Raw genomic sequence first — 16080 nt, 5'->3', positions numbered from 1 at the left:
TTTTTTTTCCCAGCTACTGGAGTAATAGATTTAATACATAACACACACACAAACAGATGCGGAAAGTAGGACCAGATGTCCTACCTCCTAAAGACAGCCTTTACTAGCACCTTTTATTTCTTTTTTTTTTTTTTTAAGATTTTTTTATTTATTTGACAGAGAGAGAGACAGCGAGAGAGGGAACATAAGCAGGGGGAGTGGGAGAGGGAGAAGCAGGCTTCCCGCCGAGCAGGGAGCCCGATGCGGGGCTCGATCCCAGGATCCTGGGATTATGACCTGAGCCGAAGGCAGCCGCTTAACCGACTGAGCCACCCAGGCGCCCCAGCACCTTTTATTTCTTTAAATATAATTCACATACCATAAATTCCACCCTTTTAAAGTGTACAAAGCTGTGGGTTTTAGTATATTCCGAGGTAGTGCAACGATCACCACTGTCCAATTCCAGAAGTTTCCATCATCCCCCTCACCAAAAAAAAAAAAAAAAAATCCTGGGGCTCCTGGGCGGTTCAGTCGGTTAAGTGTCTGCCTTTGGCTCAGGTGATGATCTCAGGGTCCTGGGATCGAGCCCCACATCAGGCTCTCTGCTCAGCGGGGAGTCTGCTTCTCCCTCTCCCTCTGTGCTCAGTCGCTCTCTCTTCTCTCTCTCAAGTAAATAAATAAAATCTTAAAAAAAATCCTATACCCATTAAGCAGTCATTCCCCATTTCTGACTCTGATTTGCCTATTTGGGACATTTCATATCAATGAATCATAACGACGTGGCCTTTGTGTCTGGCTCACTTAGCATAATGTTGTAGCACATCTCAGTAAATGCCTTTTTATGGCTGAATAATATTCTGATGTGCGGCTAAAGCACATTTGTCTGTCCATGCGCTGGTCGGTGGACACTCGGGTTGTCTCCGTCTGTTTGCATCTCGATGCAGCCTCTTTTTGTTTTTTTTTTTAAGTTTTTGTTTATTTATTTGACAGACAGCGAGAGCAGGAACACAAGCAGGGGGAGTGGGAGAGGGAGAAGCAGGCTTCCCGCCGAGCAGGGAGCCCAATGTGGGGCTCGATCCCAGGACCCCGGGACCATGACCTGAGCCGAAGGCAGACGCTTAATGACTGAGCCACCCAGGCGCCCCTCGATGCAGCCTCTTTCATCCCTTTCTCTGTATGCTTCTACACAATCGATATTACACAGCATGTACTATTGTGCATCCCATATTTTTCACTTGCATTTCCCCCACGCAATTAGGAACTTCCCAGAAGCACAATTTGTAATAGCTGCATGATAATATTCTATCCTGTGGCTGAATTACAATTTACCTAACCATTCCCTTGAAGTCAGCTGTTTGGTTGTTTCCAATTGAAATAAGGTTTTTAAAGGAGCAACAAATGAGAGAAACCTCGGAGGATTTTTCCAGAAAAGCTTAAACTGCCTCCAAGCCTATCTGTGCCAGCAGGCTGCTGAGCTCAGTGGGGGAATGGGAATGATTTATCCCGAATTACTAAGAGACATGGGTTGGACTGGGTGGTATAATGAAGATTCTTCTCCAGAGTGGTATAGAGCAGGCTTGCCAAGGGCCCAGCGCATTCTTCCCCAGACCCCCAGATGCCGAGGGAGATGTTATGTCATGCCCCCCCGCCCCATAATTTTTACTTTTCTTTTTAGGATTGTTTTTTTTCTTCCCTCAACAATATGGCCTGCACATACAATCTTGAAAGCACAGAAAGCGAATAAAGAGCTTGAAATGAAAATTGCCTGCCTTATCTAACCTGAGAATGATTCCAGAATATCAAGGACTTGTTTTTAATCTCTGAATGCGGTCTGGTTAACGCAATCAGGTTTTATTCTTTGGCAACTTAATTTCTCGAATTAGCAGAAAACCTTAGAGTTTGGCCTTTCGTAGGACATTTTCTTTGAGCATCTGCCAAATAAAAGGGAAAACACTTTTTTATTGAGATGTAACTGACATATAACATTGCGTACGTTTAAGGTGTACAATGTTTTAGGAAGAAAAAATAATAAACTCGCCTGGACTTCACGACTCAGAGGCAGCTCCTTTGAACATTTTGGCAAATTCCTTCCCTGCTCCTTTAATACAGTTGAAGACCCCAAGAGATGGCAATGTTAAGATAATAGCTTAACACCTGGATTCAAAAGTAAAGCACATCCCCTGGAGAAGATGTAGAAAATCCCACACGTAAGGAAAAACCACTGCAACAATTTTGGCGTTCCGCTCACACAGACAAAAGTAGTTCCACAAAACCGGGATCAGATTATTTGCTTTTCCTCACCCTCCATGACGGTGGAGCATTAAGATTCTTCCGTGTCAAGAAGACCTTTGCAGAACAGTAGGCACAGAGTGGTGTTTACAGGATCTCGTTTTTGTTTTTTTTAGGAGAAGGGAAACATATTCATCGAGCCCCAGTTACATAGATGGAGAGAAGTCCTGGGAGAATACACAAGACACTGTCATTGATGATTACTTTTTAGTCTCAGTCTGAGGGCCTGAGATGGGGTTTTAAGGGTAGGGGGCTTTAAGGAGCATAATTTGTACAGTTTTTATATACCTCCCCCCCCCGCTTTTTTTTTTTTTTTACTGTTTGTTTCCACTATGTTTTTTACATTGGTTTTGTAATTTTTAAAAAGTTTCATTGGAAAAAATTGAAAATATTCTACAACACTGTTCTTTATGGTTTTATGCTCTCACTGTATAGATATGCCGTATAGTATTTGATGGATTCCTAGACATTTAGGAGGGAGTCTAAATTACTGTTATTATTTTTGGTAATTTTTTTGTTTTGCGTAGCCACGATGACTTTCTTGGGGTTAATTCCTAGACGTAAAGCTGCAAAGGTTTTGCACCGTTTGGTCAAATATTTCTTAGCAAGTTTGAACCCAAGGTGCCTCCAGCTGGCAAAGTGCCAGAAGCCCTGTTAAACCTTCCTCACCCAGCTGGGATGCTAGGAACCTCTTTAGTGTTCAGTTCTCTTTGGCTGAGTGCCTGCCCTGTTTCGAGTACCATCCGTGTAGTAGGCAGAATAAAGGGCCCCAAGGATGTCTGCATCCTAATCCCCAGAGCCTGTGACTATGTTGGGTTATATGACAAAGGGGAATTAAGATTGTTCATCAGCTGACCTTCAGCTGGAAGGGGGAGGGATCCTGGATTATCCAGGTGGGCCCAATGGAGTCACAAGGGTTCTTAAAAGTTGGGGAGGAAATCAGAAGAGAGAACCAGAGAGATGGCCGTGGGAGGAGGACTAGGCTGGAAGAGGCTGGCTCTGGAGATGGAGGAATGGGGACACCAGCCAAGGAATGGGGGTGGCCTCCAGAAGCTGGAAAAGGCAAGGAAATGGATTGTGCCCTTGAGCGTCCAGGAAGGAATGCAGCCCTGCTGACATCTTGATCTTAGCCCAGTGAAATCCATGTCGGACTTCACGAGAACTGTGGGATAATAAATTTGTGTGCTTTTAAGCCATTAACTTGGGGGTAATTTTTTCACCTATAATTTGTAAAGGAAACGAATACGGTGCATACCATATCCCTGACACCCAGCATCATGCTGACCCTTAGGAGTTGCTTGGTTCCCATCCAGATGGTTCAGTGTTTACTCATTTGCCCAATCTTACAAGACACAAAAAGTGGTCTTAGCATTGCCCCCATGTGTGCCCCTGTGCAAAGAAACCACCTAGGTGGAGTTTCTGCTATGTTTGCAGTTCCTTTTGTCTCTAAACTGAGGGCTTATAGGCAAAGGACTGTGTTACTTGGGTGATTTCTTTTTCTTTTTTTTTTTTTTTTAAGATTTTTATTTATTTGAGAGAGAGAGCACGAGCAGGGGAGAAGGGTGGAGGGAGAGGGAGAAGCAGACTCCCCACTGAGCAGGGATCCTGATTCGGGACTTGATCCCAGGACCCTGGGATCATGACCTGAGCTGAAGACAGACACTTAACCACCTGAGTCACCCAGGCTCCCCTGTTTTTCTTCTGCTGCTGGGTTCTGTTATCCATTCGACATGGGTTCATTTGTTTCTGCTGGCATTCAGTAGGGTTTCCCCCATCTTTGTTGATTTAATTTTACTTTTTGAGTAACTGAAACATCAAAGCTATACCCAAAGAGGTATACTCAGGGTACCGCTTCTCCCCGCCACTTCCTTCCTACCTGTTCCCACCTGCTCCTGGGAGGTCACTAACTCAACCAGGCTGTGTTCTGTCCTTGTGTCTTTGTGCAAAAATAGGCAGATACCTACATACGTCCTTTCTTATCCGAAAGGTAGGATGCTACAGAGATTCTTTTGCACTTAAGTTTTTCCAGAATCGCTTGTCCTGGCAATCCCTGCCTGTCAGCACCCAGAAATCTCTGTCATTCTTTTCCACGGCTGCGTAGCCTCCCCGCCCCGCCCCACCCCTGCGCGGCTGCACCAGTGCCTCATGCAGCCCCTCTCCTCTGTACCCGCACTTAGGCTGTTTTCAGTGTTTCACAATGACAAACAACGCTGCAAGAATAACTATGCACATGTGTATTTTCTTACTCTTGGAAGTGTACCTTCAGGGTAAATTTCTAGAAGTGGGATTTCTGGGTCAAGTGGTAAATACATCGATAGTTTGTTGACTGGTGCTCAGTTGCACTCCGTAAGTGTTGCTCCCCAGGCTTCCCCACAGCTCACCGGGCAGGTGCTGTCAGGTTTTTAACTGTTTCCAGTCCGATAAGGGAGAGATGGTGTTTTTTTTTTTTTAAGATTTTTATTTTATTTATTTATTTGACCGAGAGAGAGGTCAGGGGGAGCGGCAGGCAGAGGGAGAAGGAAAAGCAAGCTCCCCATGGAGCAGGGAGCCCAATGCAGGGTTCGATCCCAGGACCCTGGGATCATGACCTGAGCCGAAGGCAGATGCTTAACTGACTGAGCCACCCAGGCGCCCCCAAGAGATGGTACCTTGATGTAGCTTTGCCTTGCAGTTTTCTTTATAAGTGATGTTAAACATCTTTTTTACATAGGACTAAGGACCACTTTTAGTATCTATAACTTGTTCATGTCTTTCATTATCCTTTTGCGATCAGAGTTTCGGAGTTTTTTCCCCCTAAAATTTAAGAATTCTTTATATATTAGGGCTAATTAGCCCTTTATCTGTGATCTATATTACAGATGTTTTTTTCTCCCTGGTTGTCATTTTTTTTTTACTTCGCTTTTGAAGCATTTTTTCAGCGTGAAAGGGCTTTTTTTAAATCATCATTTGGCTTAATTATTAATCCTTTTTTTTTGTGAAATCTGAGTTCTCTTTAGAAAACTTTTCCTTAATCCCAAAATAGAGAGGATTGTACCCATTTTTTTCCCCCTCTAATACCCCTAAGTACATTTTTCCCTTTAGAGCTCTGATCTGTTTGGCATTTATTCTTGTGTAGGGTATGAGATACAGATCCAGTTTTATCTCTTTCCCAATGGCGACATAGTTATCCCTGTACTACGTATTAAAAGACCCAGCTTTGCCACGGAGGTATGCAATGTCACTTTTATCATATACTCCATCCCATGTGTCCGTGGGACTATTTCTGGTCTGTTCTCCTGTCTGTTTCTCTATTCATGAGTCCATGCCCCACCATCTGAATTATAGAGGCTTAGAGCAGACTTTAGTATCTGGCACGTCTTCTCGTAGCCATTCTGTATCAGGGTTTTCATAGCCATTTTTGCATTTTGATTTTTTTTTACTGTAAAAGTTAATAGACTCATCTTTAGAGCAATTTCAGATTAACAGAAAGACCGAGCAGAAAGTATGGAGCTCCCGTATGCGTCTTTCCCCCCTAGCCCTTCCCACAACCAGTCCCCCTATTATTAACATCTTAGGTGTGGCACACTTATTAGCATGCTGAGCCAATATTGATGCGTTGCTATTTAAATTCCTAGTTTACTTTAGGGTGCACTCTTGGCGTTGTACACATTTTATGGGTTTTAACAAAGGTCTGATGTTACTCATCCACCATTAGAGTCTCATACCAGAAGAGTTCCACTGCCCGGAAAATCCCCTGTGCTTCCCTTATCATCCCTCCCTCCTTCTCTGGACCCCTGGCAACTCTGATCTTTATTCTGTCTCCATAGTTTGCCTTTTCTGGAATGTTCTAGAGTTGGAATGTACAGTGCGTAGCCTTTTCACACGTAGTTATACTCACTGAAGATTCCTGCAGGCTTATTTTTTCACATGGACTTTTATATCAGCTTACCCAACAAAAGCTTGTTGGCGTCTTCATTGGGATAATATTCAACTTTCAAATGAGTGAGAACTGACATCCTAGGGATGCTGAATCATTTCCAGGAACAGGAGAATTTTTTTCTCTCTGTCAAGTTCATTTTGAGTGTTTCAAGTTCTCATCACCTAGGTGTTTCACGCTTCTTGTTATGTTTGTTTTTAAGTATCTCCTCTCTTCTGTTGCTACTATAAACGGGGCTTCTCCTGCCGGCACATCTTCTGGCTGGTCACTGCTCCTGTGTGTGAAGGCTGTGGGCTTGAACTTGATAACTCTGATTCTTGCAGGTCTGCGGAGTGGCCCAAAGCAGGTGATGGGGCTGGGTCCTGCGAGGCCTTGGGCCTGTGACATCTCAAGTCCTCACCCCATGTTCTCTCTTCCAAAATGAGGGACTGAATAAGTGTGCACCATTTCCCAGAGTGTAATTCCAGCCGAAACCAAGTTGTGATTGGTGTTTTTACCTCTTTGCCTTCCATTTGATTGAAAAAAAAAAAAATGGACGTTCTTTCCCTGCTGCGGGGTACAGGGCCGGCTGCAAGCACCCAGCTCCCTACATGCCCTGGCCTTGTCAAACTCAACCTTTACAGAAATGGGAAATGTCTCCTGCCTGCCTGCAGAACCCGGAAAGGGTAAGGGGACGAGCCTCCTTGTGTGTATGTTTGCTCATCGTTCACTGAACTGTTTACTCATTTGTTCCCTGAGGCTGTCAGGCATTTATTGGGTGCCTCTCCCATGCCATGCAAGGCAGATGCAGCTCACAGGCCTTGAACTCAATGCTTTCAGCTCAGTATGACCTCAAGCCATGGTAAGAGCTGTGGGGCGTGCCTCCTGGCTCTCTCGGTGGGGACCAGATATACTTGCCTTGGAGGGGGTGGTCAAAGAAGGCTTCTTGGAGGAAGTGTGAATTGAGCTGAGATCTGAAGGTCGAATAGGAGTTATCCAGGTAGGGAATGGAGGGAAAAATCTTTTGGGCAGAGAAACAGCATATGGAAAGGCCCTGAGGTGGCCAGAGGCTCCCTCTGTTCATAGAACTGAGAGATAACAAGTGCAGATGGATCAGAAAATGCTGGGGCAGAGAAGTGTGAGATGGATTAGCAAGGTAAGACCCCTCTCAGGCTAGGTAAAGGATCTTAGAAGTCAGTGAGGAGTTTTAAGGAAAGTATGACAAGATCAGATTTGCAGTTTAAATTGATAACTTTGTGGGCACCCGGGTGGCTCAGTTGGTTAAGCGTCTGCCTTCCACTCAGGTCATGATCCCAGGGTCCTGGGATCAAGTCCCACATCGGGCTCCCTGCTCCACTGGGAGTCTGCTTCTCCCTCTCCCTCTGCCCCTCCCCTCTGCTCATGTTCTCTCTCTATCTCACTTTCTCTCAAATAAATACAGTCTTGAAAAAAAAATACAATTTAAATGATCCCTTTGCTACATAGAGAGGTATATTAGTTAGGGTTCTCTAGAGAAACAGAACCAAGAGGAGAGAGAGAGAGAGGTAGGTAGGTAAGTAGGTAGGTAGATAGAGATGTAATTTATTATAAGAGTTGACCCATGTGATTCTGGAGACAGAGAAGTCCTACCATCTGCCATCTGCAAGCTGGAGACCCAGGAAATCTGGTGGTGTAATTCAGTCCAAGTCCAAAGGCCTGATCCAGGGGAGTCGATTATGTAAGTCCAAGTCTGAAGGCTCAAAAATCAGGGGCTGGTGATGTAAATCTTGGTCTGAGTCCTAAGGCCTGAGAACCAGCAGCTCCGCCTTCCAGGGGCAGGAGAAGATCGCTGTCTCCACTTCAGCAGAGAGTGGATTCAGCCTTCCTATGCCTTCTTGTCCTCCTCAGGCCCTCAGTGGATTGGACACTGTTGCCCACATTGCTGAGGGCAACCTTCATTATTACTCAGCCAACCAATTCAGATGCTAATCTTTTCCTGAACACCCTCCCAGACACACCCAGAAGGAATGATTTCCCAGCTCTGTGGGCATCTGTTAGCCCAGTCAAGCTGACACATAAAATTACCCAATTACCCATCAGAGGAGTGTGTTGGAGAGGATGCTGAGGGTGGGAGCAGGGAGGCGGGATAGCAGCCATCACAGTGGTCCAGGCGAGGGTCTTCGGCGGCCAGGACCTGGGCGCAGGAGTGGAGATGGAGGGGAGTGAATGGATTAGAGAATATTTTGAAGGGGAAGATGATGGGCCTAGTAGGTTTGGAGGTTTGGGGATTGAGCCCTGGGATGGGAGCCCCGGAGAAGGTCAGCACCAGCGTGGAGAGCTGTCCTGTTCAGTATGGCAGCCACCACGCTCAGGTGCCTATGGAAATGAAGCTAGTGTGAGTAGAGAAATGCATTTTTAATTTTATGTAAATTCTACCTTCAATTAATTTAAATTTAAATGACAGTGGCTACTATATCAGACAGTACAGATAGAGAATATTTGCATTATTGCAGGAAGTTCTTTTGGACAGCGCTGGTTTCAAATGCCTTTAAGTATCTCAGTGGAAATGTTAGGTGGACAAATGTAAGTCTAGGGCACAGAATAGCAGCTGGGCTAGGTTCAAATCCTCCTGTGCAGCTTGCTTGCTGGGTGTCCCTGGACAAGTGACTTTACCTCTCCAAGTCTCACTACCCTTACCTAGAAAATAGGATATTCCATTCCATGCCTTGTGTGGTGCTGCGTAAGCCTAGAGCTCAATTGTGGGGGGCAGCTGGCCCTGAGAGGCACTCAGTGGGGGTGGATACCTGGTACTCCCCCTGGGTCTGACCTTTGTAATTGCTCTGATGTGTTTACTTGGACGAAAGAACTCCGGAGTGGCTTCTCCACCCTAGCTCTGACTTTGATGCAGAGTAGGACCTTGTGCAGGTCCTTTCTCCTTTCTGGCCTCAGTTTTCCACTGGTGATGTGGCTGTTAGAGCAGCCCCTCCCTGAGGGCTGGCCCACGTCCCGAAGAGAGTAAGCAAGTGCTGACAGCAGCTGAGCTAGTGTCTGAAGAAGGCACCAGAAGGAGGCGGGGGGACCTACCAGAAGTCAGCGTACATCGGCTTTGCCAGTGCTGTCCGTGGTATTTCTGGTGGGGTCCTGCCTTGTGAGAGCGCTAACCAGAGGCTGGTGTGAAGAGCCCACCCCTGGCCCGGCCCGGCCTGTTCCCCCAGCTTGCTTCAGGAACCTTCTTACCATTTATCTCGGTCCTTTGTTTTTTTTTTATTTTTTTAATATGGACAAGGTTTACTGACTTCTGAACTGTTGGGAAAAACTAATGTTGTCTCATTAAAATTGCATTGCTCACTTGTACCCAAAAAACCCCCCAAAAGCCTATTAAAGTTTCATACCTGACATGGAAGACTATTAAAGATTCGTAATTGCAATAAAATCCTTTAGTAGAATTTGAATTTTCATGGTGGTAATGCTACAAAACCAGGGGGTCCTCGTTTGAAGCTACAAAAGCCATTTTAATAAAGGCTGGGGAAGGTGGTGAAGAAGGCCCTGAAAGTGCTTCCATGGAGGGGGGTCCTTGCCCAGCGGCTGGCACTGGGGCGCACGTCCCGAGGGGATGGTCTCCCAGCTCAGTGCGCGGATCAAGTTGTTGGCAGGATTCTCTCCTGAGTGACTCTGGGAAGGGAGCTCAGAGCTCCTGCCACCCTGCCACGGGTTCTTTTGGCTCATTTGTTTTCGGTTCCCTTCCCCAGGCAGGAACAGATCACCCACTGTGTGCATGACATGAAGCCCAGGGCTGAGAGATGGAAGACAGAAGGATAGACTGGTCTTTCTTAAAGGAGCTGTGACTGGCTCGAGCAGGGGCTTTGCAGGCTGAGAGAAAGAGGGCTAAATCCCAGCTCTGGTCGCTTCACTGCCTGGCCTCAGTCTCCTCATCTGTAAAATGGGGTAACAGTATGTACCTCATAGATGTGGTCAAAATGTGACTCAGTGGAAGCTGAAGGCAGGGCCCAGGGAGGAGGCAGGTGAAAAGATAGGGTATAGTTTTGAGAGTCTCAGAGGAGGGGGTCACTTCAGCCATGTAAGCATGGTTTCTCAAAAATGGCAGCTAACATTTATTGAGCACTTACTGGATGCTATAGATACTGTTTTCCCTGCTTTATATGTGTCCATTCAGTAAGTGTTCATTGAGCACCTACTATGTGCCAGATGCTGTTTTAGGGTTAGGAGAGTTTATTAAGTCATTCAATCCTGAAACCCACGAGGGTAGGCACTGATGCTGTCCCCATTTTCCAGGGAAGGTAACTGAGGCACAGAGAGGGTAGGGCAGTTACCCAAGTTCACACAGCTGGGATTAGACCCAGCGGGCAGACACCTCTGTCTGTTCTCCTGACCGCACGCCTCATGCCCTGTCACTTATAGCATGCCCTGTGTCATTCTATAGCACTTGGTGGCCTTATTCCTGTTTTGAAGGAAGAAATGCTTAGAACAGTAAACTTGCTTTCCTTGGGTCTCTCAGGGAGGGAGAGGGGACCACCCATCGAGGTGGGTCACTCCCAAGCCTGCCAAGCACTTGGGCTGCTCCAAGGGACCTTCCCCTCGGTGCTCTGTACCCGCCTCAGACCCAGAGGGCGTGACCTCCTGCTTCCTGGTGGCTGGCCAAGTTCAGGGGAAACCAGTGTCCTGTCCTTGTTGAGGTGTCTTTGTGCCCTCCTCAGAGTGTCCCACATCTGAGTCTGTCACTTGATGGGCTGTGGATGATGGAGGAGTCTTTCCTCTCCCTTAAAGTAAAGGGCGTTCCTGTGGTCCGCCCCCAGGTCCTCCGTCGCTGGTAATAAATAGGATGCCCGTGGTGACAAATAAAATAAAGCCACCTTTATTCGTTTATCCTTCTGTGTCCTCCCCACCGGCATCCTGTTTGTAAGCTGAGCAATATTAGACACTCGATCACGCTGCGTCTGTCTCTCCTTTCTCCAGGGGGTCGTGTCCTGTGAGCTCTGGGTGGCGTGGCTGTCTTCTTGCTCAGCTAGCCTCAGAGGCTGGGCTTTGCCGTGGCCTTGCTCTGTGGCCCTAGACACGTCCCCGTGCAGTCTGGGCCTCAGTCTCCCCATCTGTAGGAGACTTGGGAAGACCCTGGCGGTCATAGCTTCATTGCCTTCCTACTTGTTGCCTTGTTTACCCACATCGTCTAACTCAGGGCTAGCTTCAGAGAAAGGAACAAACACATCGAACTCTTCGTCTTGGGGGAAAGAGCCCGATCAAGGCCTGGGAACATCGCCCCCTCCAGCTGCACATTGCCCGGACCCGGGGAAAGGGGCAGGTGGGAGGTGGGGAGGATGGGTGTCTCCCTTGCCGTCACCATTTACTGAATGTGTCCTGTGAGCCAGCGCATGCCGGGATAAAGGTGGCAGCAGCGCGAAGGTTGTGCAAACAGCTGGGCTCAAATGCTGGCTCTGTTTTTCCCATCCTGTGTGACCTTGAGCAAGTCGCTTGACATCTCGGAACCAGTCCCCTCCGTTTGGAAGGGAAGCGAATGAAAAGCTGTCAGAAGCCTCTCATGTGCCGGTGGTCCCGTTGGATTCTCGTGGCCTCCTGGGCCTTGTTGGTAGCATCGAGCCCATTTTACAGAGAGAACACTGAGACTCAGAGTGTGCTCAAGAGCAGTGCAGGGCCACACCACTACTATTTTACGGTTGCCTGGCTTCAGAACCGGGGGGCTTCTTTCTGCTGCACCGTAGGGACGGGACTCCACAACCCTGCGGGCCACACGGGGCTCTGAGCAGCCGGGGAGACGCCGGGCTTGTTTGAAGGGGCTTGTGGACTCTCAGTGGCAGTGAGCGTGCAGACCCCTGTTCCGGCAAGCAGGGGAGAGGACCGGACTCAGAGACGCGGGAGCATCTCAGACCAAGCCCGATGCTGTGGGCAGCTGCGTGGGGGCCCGAAGCCAGCCGTGTCTGGACCCTGGGTTTTAAAACAGACGCTGGAAGAAGAAGAAAGACAGAAGAAGATTGGAAGGAGATTGAGAAGACGGGCACACGTACCCCCATTCGGGGGGGGTTCCCAAGCGTGACTCCTGTTGCACGCCCGTTCCGCAGGTGGGCTGCACACGAGCCCCACGCTGCCTCCCACAAATGCAGTAGAGATGTATTTATGCAGCAGGCATGAAGGGAAACTATGAGGAGCACGGCAGCCTTGGGACTTCAGGGCCGTTAATGCTGAGCACGGGGCTGGAGTAAGTGGCGCGCGGGTAACTCACGCGATTGCGTAAATGACAAGTGCCCGGCTCCGGACCAGGGAGAGGAACTGGAGTTTGGAAACCACTGTGCTAAATCAGTGCTCCCCCCCCAAAAAAACCCATTGCCCCCCATGGTTACTGACACCGCACCCCAGGGTTGTCAGATTTAGCCAATCAAAATACAGGATGTCCTTTTTAAGTTCCAGATAAACAACGGATACTTATTTTAGGGTACCCACGTGCCGTGTGGTATTTGAGATGTTCCCCGCCAAGCCTCTCCGGAGGGCCAGGTGGATGCTGGTGGAATTGAGCTGTCCATCCCCTGGCTTCCCCCCGTCTCCCCAGCCCCCAGGACCTGGAGGAGAGGCTCACGCCCAAAACGATGCCCTGGCAGATCAGGTCTCTCAGATGCTAGTTCCTTTAATTAAACTGCTGAGATGGAAATAAAGTGTGTGGGGAAGATTAAAATTGATTCCCTTAGCTAACAAAAGCCAGAGCTCTTGAGAGAGATACTTAAGGAAGCAGAGCCCTTGAGCAGACGGGGAGTGCAGGCTGGGCTACAACCCGGAGCTGTGGGGGTGGCGGAGTGGGCTTGTGCCAGGCAGAGGGCAGGAGTGGAGGCCGTATCGTGACATGGGTGCAAGGGGGCCCGGCAGGAGGTACCCTCCACCCTCAGGGAGGCCCACGTGCCCAGGGAAGTTCTCCTGCGTCATGGCCCTGCTGCTCCACACCGGGGAAAGCCAACCCGGAGAGAGGCCAGGACGGGGCTGCCGAGGCAAGATGAGAAGTGGCAAAATCCATACCTTAATGCATAAGCACTTATGGAGCCCTGGCTGTGTGCCAGGCCCAGAACCAGGGGGTTGGGGCTCGTCTCAGGCTCTTCCCAAGGAGACCAGCTGGGGCCGCCGAAGTTCCCAGGAGCCTGGGTTCTCAACAAGGGGGCTCAAAGAGGGGGAAGGAGACAGAATTGTAGGTATTACTGGTAGCACTGGGAAACAGATGCTGATGACTGGAGACATTTGGAGGAGGACAATCCTGGGCCAGCACCCCATTTTTACACCTGAGGAAACTGAGGCACAAAAGCTTTTGGGGGGTTCACTTGAGCTCACATGGCACAGAAGTAGCAGAGTCAGGATTTGAACCCAGGTCTGATGTCTTTGAAACCCTTAACCTCCTGGATTGTTGGGGGGGGGGGCGTGTCATTGAGGTTTTGAAGCAGGAAAGGATGTCATGTAAACAAGAAGTTGAGGGAAAGTTAATCAGGTGCCAGGTCTGAGGCCGGTTTAGAAGTTAATGCAAGGAGGAGATGCTCTCTCAGGAACCTCCGTGTGAGGAGGAGGAGACCCAGGTTGGGGGGCCACTGGGGGTGGAGGGAGGAGAAGATTGGGTGAGACCTGTTGAAGGGTTACCCGGGGAATAAAGACAGAGTTGATGATGGGGTGAGTTTTCAGATGTGGGTGCTGTGGGCAGGGCTAGGGAGCGATGGCAGGATGATGGCTTTGAACATGCTGGGTTTGAAGCAATGCCATGTGTCCCCAGGCAGAGCTCCTGATGACAGCTCAGTAGGAGAAAGCAGGAGGGCCTTGGGGCCATGCTGACCTGGGTCTGTCTCCTGGCTGTCCTCTTCACTGGCTCTGTGACCGCGAACTACTAACCTCTCTGAACCTCTGTTTTCTCTCTGGTGGAGTGGAGAGCAAGGATACCTCCTTTGCAGGATGCTGAGGGTATCAAATAAGGAAAAAATATATGTAAAGGAATGAACAAGGTACTTGGCACACAGCGTCCGGTAAAAGGCGGCTTGAAATTTGGGGCCCCAGGCTGGTGTCGTGTTCTGGTCCCCAGTGGGCTGCAGCAGAGATGGTCCTGGTGCAAGGAACAGGTGTCTGACTTTTCATTCACGTGAGGGATTTTTGTTGAATTCCCACTGTGTGCCAGGCCCTGGAGACACAGTGTGGGAAAACCCAATTACAGCGCAAATTGGAGCCCACTCTCTAGTACAGGTGGCATGAGAGCGGAGCGGGGCTGTCTCGCCCAGCACGGCATCCTGGCACAGAGCGAGGCACCTGCTAGGTGTGCAGTACATGTTGTACGGGCTCATGGAGGCACAGATGCCGCGGGACTTCTCAGAGCACATCCAAGCTGGTGCAGAGGGGAGACGCAAAGTCTGAGTCTGCATCTGCTTTCTGTCCTGGAAACTCCCCCACCTGCAGGCGAGGCCTTAAAGGAAAGACGAGAAAGTGGGGACCAGGGTTCTGATTCTCCATCTCATCAACACATCTTCTTTTATCTTCTCTTTCTTCCAAATTCCTCCATGGCTCACCTTTTCCAAATTCTGCTTTGAAAAATGCTGGGAAAACCCCCTGGGGCTTGATCCTGAGCCATCAGCAGGCTGGGAAGCTGGGGAGAAGGAAAAGCAGGCAGGGACGATTGGCATTTTGAGGGTGCCCTGCAAGGCCGTGGTGGGGAACAGCCCTGGGCAGCCCCTTCCCCGCCGCGGGCTTAGCGCCCCCTCCAGGAAGAGCAAGGAAGAGAAGCAGTGGACCCTCCGAGTGGAACTGCAATGGGAGGGAGTCTGTCAGAGGCCCCATCTCACTCTGAGGCCTCGTCCTTCTAGCCTCTTGGATTCTGTCACGGGTTTACTTTTATGGGAAGGCTACTTTTTTCCTTTTATTTTTTAATCCTTTCACTAAAAAAAAAAAAAAGTGTTTTTACATAACAAAACTGCCTACTTGTTGCAAGAATCCAGGCGATATGTTATTGCTTTAATGGGAGGCTAGTTTTCTCACTTATTGCTTCTTTCTTGAGTAAATTAATGTTATTTGTATTTTAAGGAAATACGTGCATGCTTGAGGTAAAAATTTCAACCCTGTAGAAGGGTAAAAGGGAAATAATGGAAGCATGCCTTCACGTCTCTCACCTCGTCCTCCCCCCTCTGCCACCCCTAACCAGGCCTCTGGGATCGCTGTTGTAGCCTAGATAAGGGGACCCTTGGGGAATCTTATTGTAGACACACTTCTCTAAACCACTGCTAGGTTGAGGGGAGGTGGCCCTTTTTAGTAACAGGAGCATGAGCTCAGGTTTAGGATTGGAAGGTTGGCTCTACCATTGACTTGCTGTGTGACCCTCAGGCATCCACATAACCTCTCTGAGCCTCAGTGACCTCCTGGGCAGGCTGGGATCAGGGCTCTGAAGCCCCGGGCATGAGTCGGTGTCCTGCAAGCAGCCCAGGTGACTGTGTCATTTGGTGGTCTCGGCAGGTTGGGGACCAGATTCTGGAGGTGAATGGGCGGAGCTTTCTCAACATCCTGCATGACGAGGCGGTCAAGCTGCTCAAGTCTTCGCAGCACCTCATCCTGACGGTGAAGGACGTCGGGAGGCTGCCCCACGCCCGCACCACTGTGGACAAGACCAAGTGGATTGCCAGTTCCCGGATTGGGGACACCAGCACGAACTCGGCAGGGTCTGACTGCACTCCTCACTCTGATCTGTAACAATCCTGAGAGTCTGGGGTCCCCATCCCAGGGTCCTTTGCAGTTGCGGGCATGACCTTGGGCACATCCCTTCTCCTCTCCTGGCCTGTTTCCCGTGGAAAGCCGAACTGCATCATCTCGGGCAAATCACTTAACTTAATCTTGGGCCCTTAGTTGCTTTGTCTGAAAAGTGGGGATCATCACCCCTGCCTCCATCCAACTCTGGGAATGAGGAC

At 49.1% G+C, this 16080-nt stretch overlaps 1 protein-coding gene across 7 annotated transcripts in view; it reads left to right on the top strand.

Annotated features, from left to right (window-relative positions):
- The window catches only part of WHRN (whirlin), a 90444-nt gene that overhangs the window by 53790 nt on the left and 20574 nt on the right, over positions 1-16080 (top strand). For 6 of the 7 annotated variants that reach the window (XM_036121904.2, XM_036121907.2, XM_036121906.2 and 3 more), the window contains exon 4: positions 15632-15834. The exons of the other annotated variant lie outside the window; for it this stretch is intronic. In XM_036121904.2, the coding sequence (XP_035977797.1) occupies positions 15632-15834 (203 nt within the window). The remainder of the gene's footprint in view (positions 1-15631; positions 15835-16080) is intronic. 7 annotated transcript variants of the gene reach the window in all.

This window comes from Halichoerus grypus, chromosome 14 (assembly GCF_964656455.1).
Source record: "Halichoerus grypus chromosome 14, mHalGry1.hap1.1, whole genome shotgun sequence".
In the NCBI taxonomy this organism is placed as follows: domain Eukaryota; kingdom Metazoa; phylum Chordata; class Mammalia; order Carnivora; family Phocidae; genus Halichoerus; species Halichoerus grypus.
Note: the sequence above shows the minus strand (reverse complement) of the source record. Positions and strands in the feature narration are given on the sequence as shown.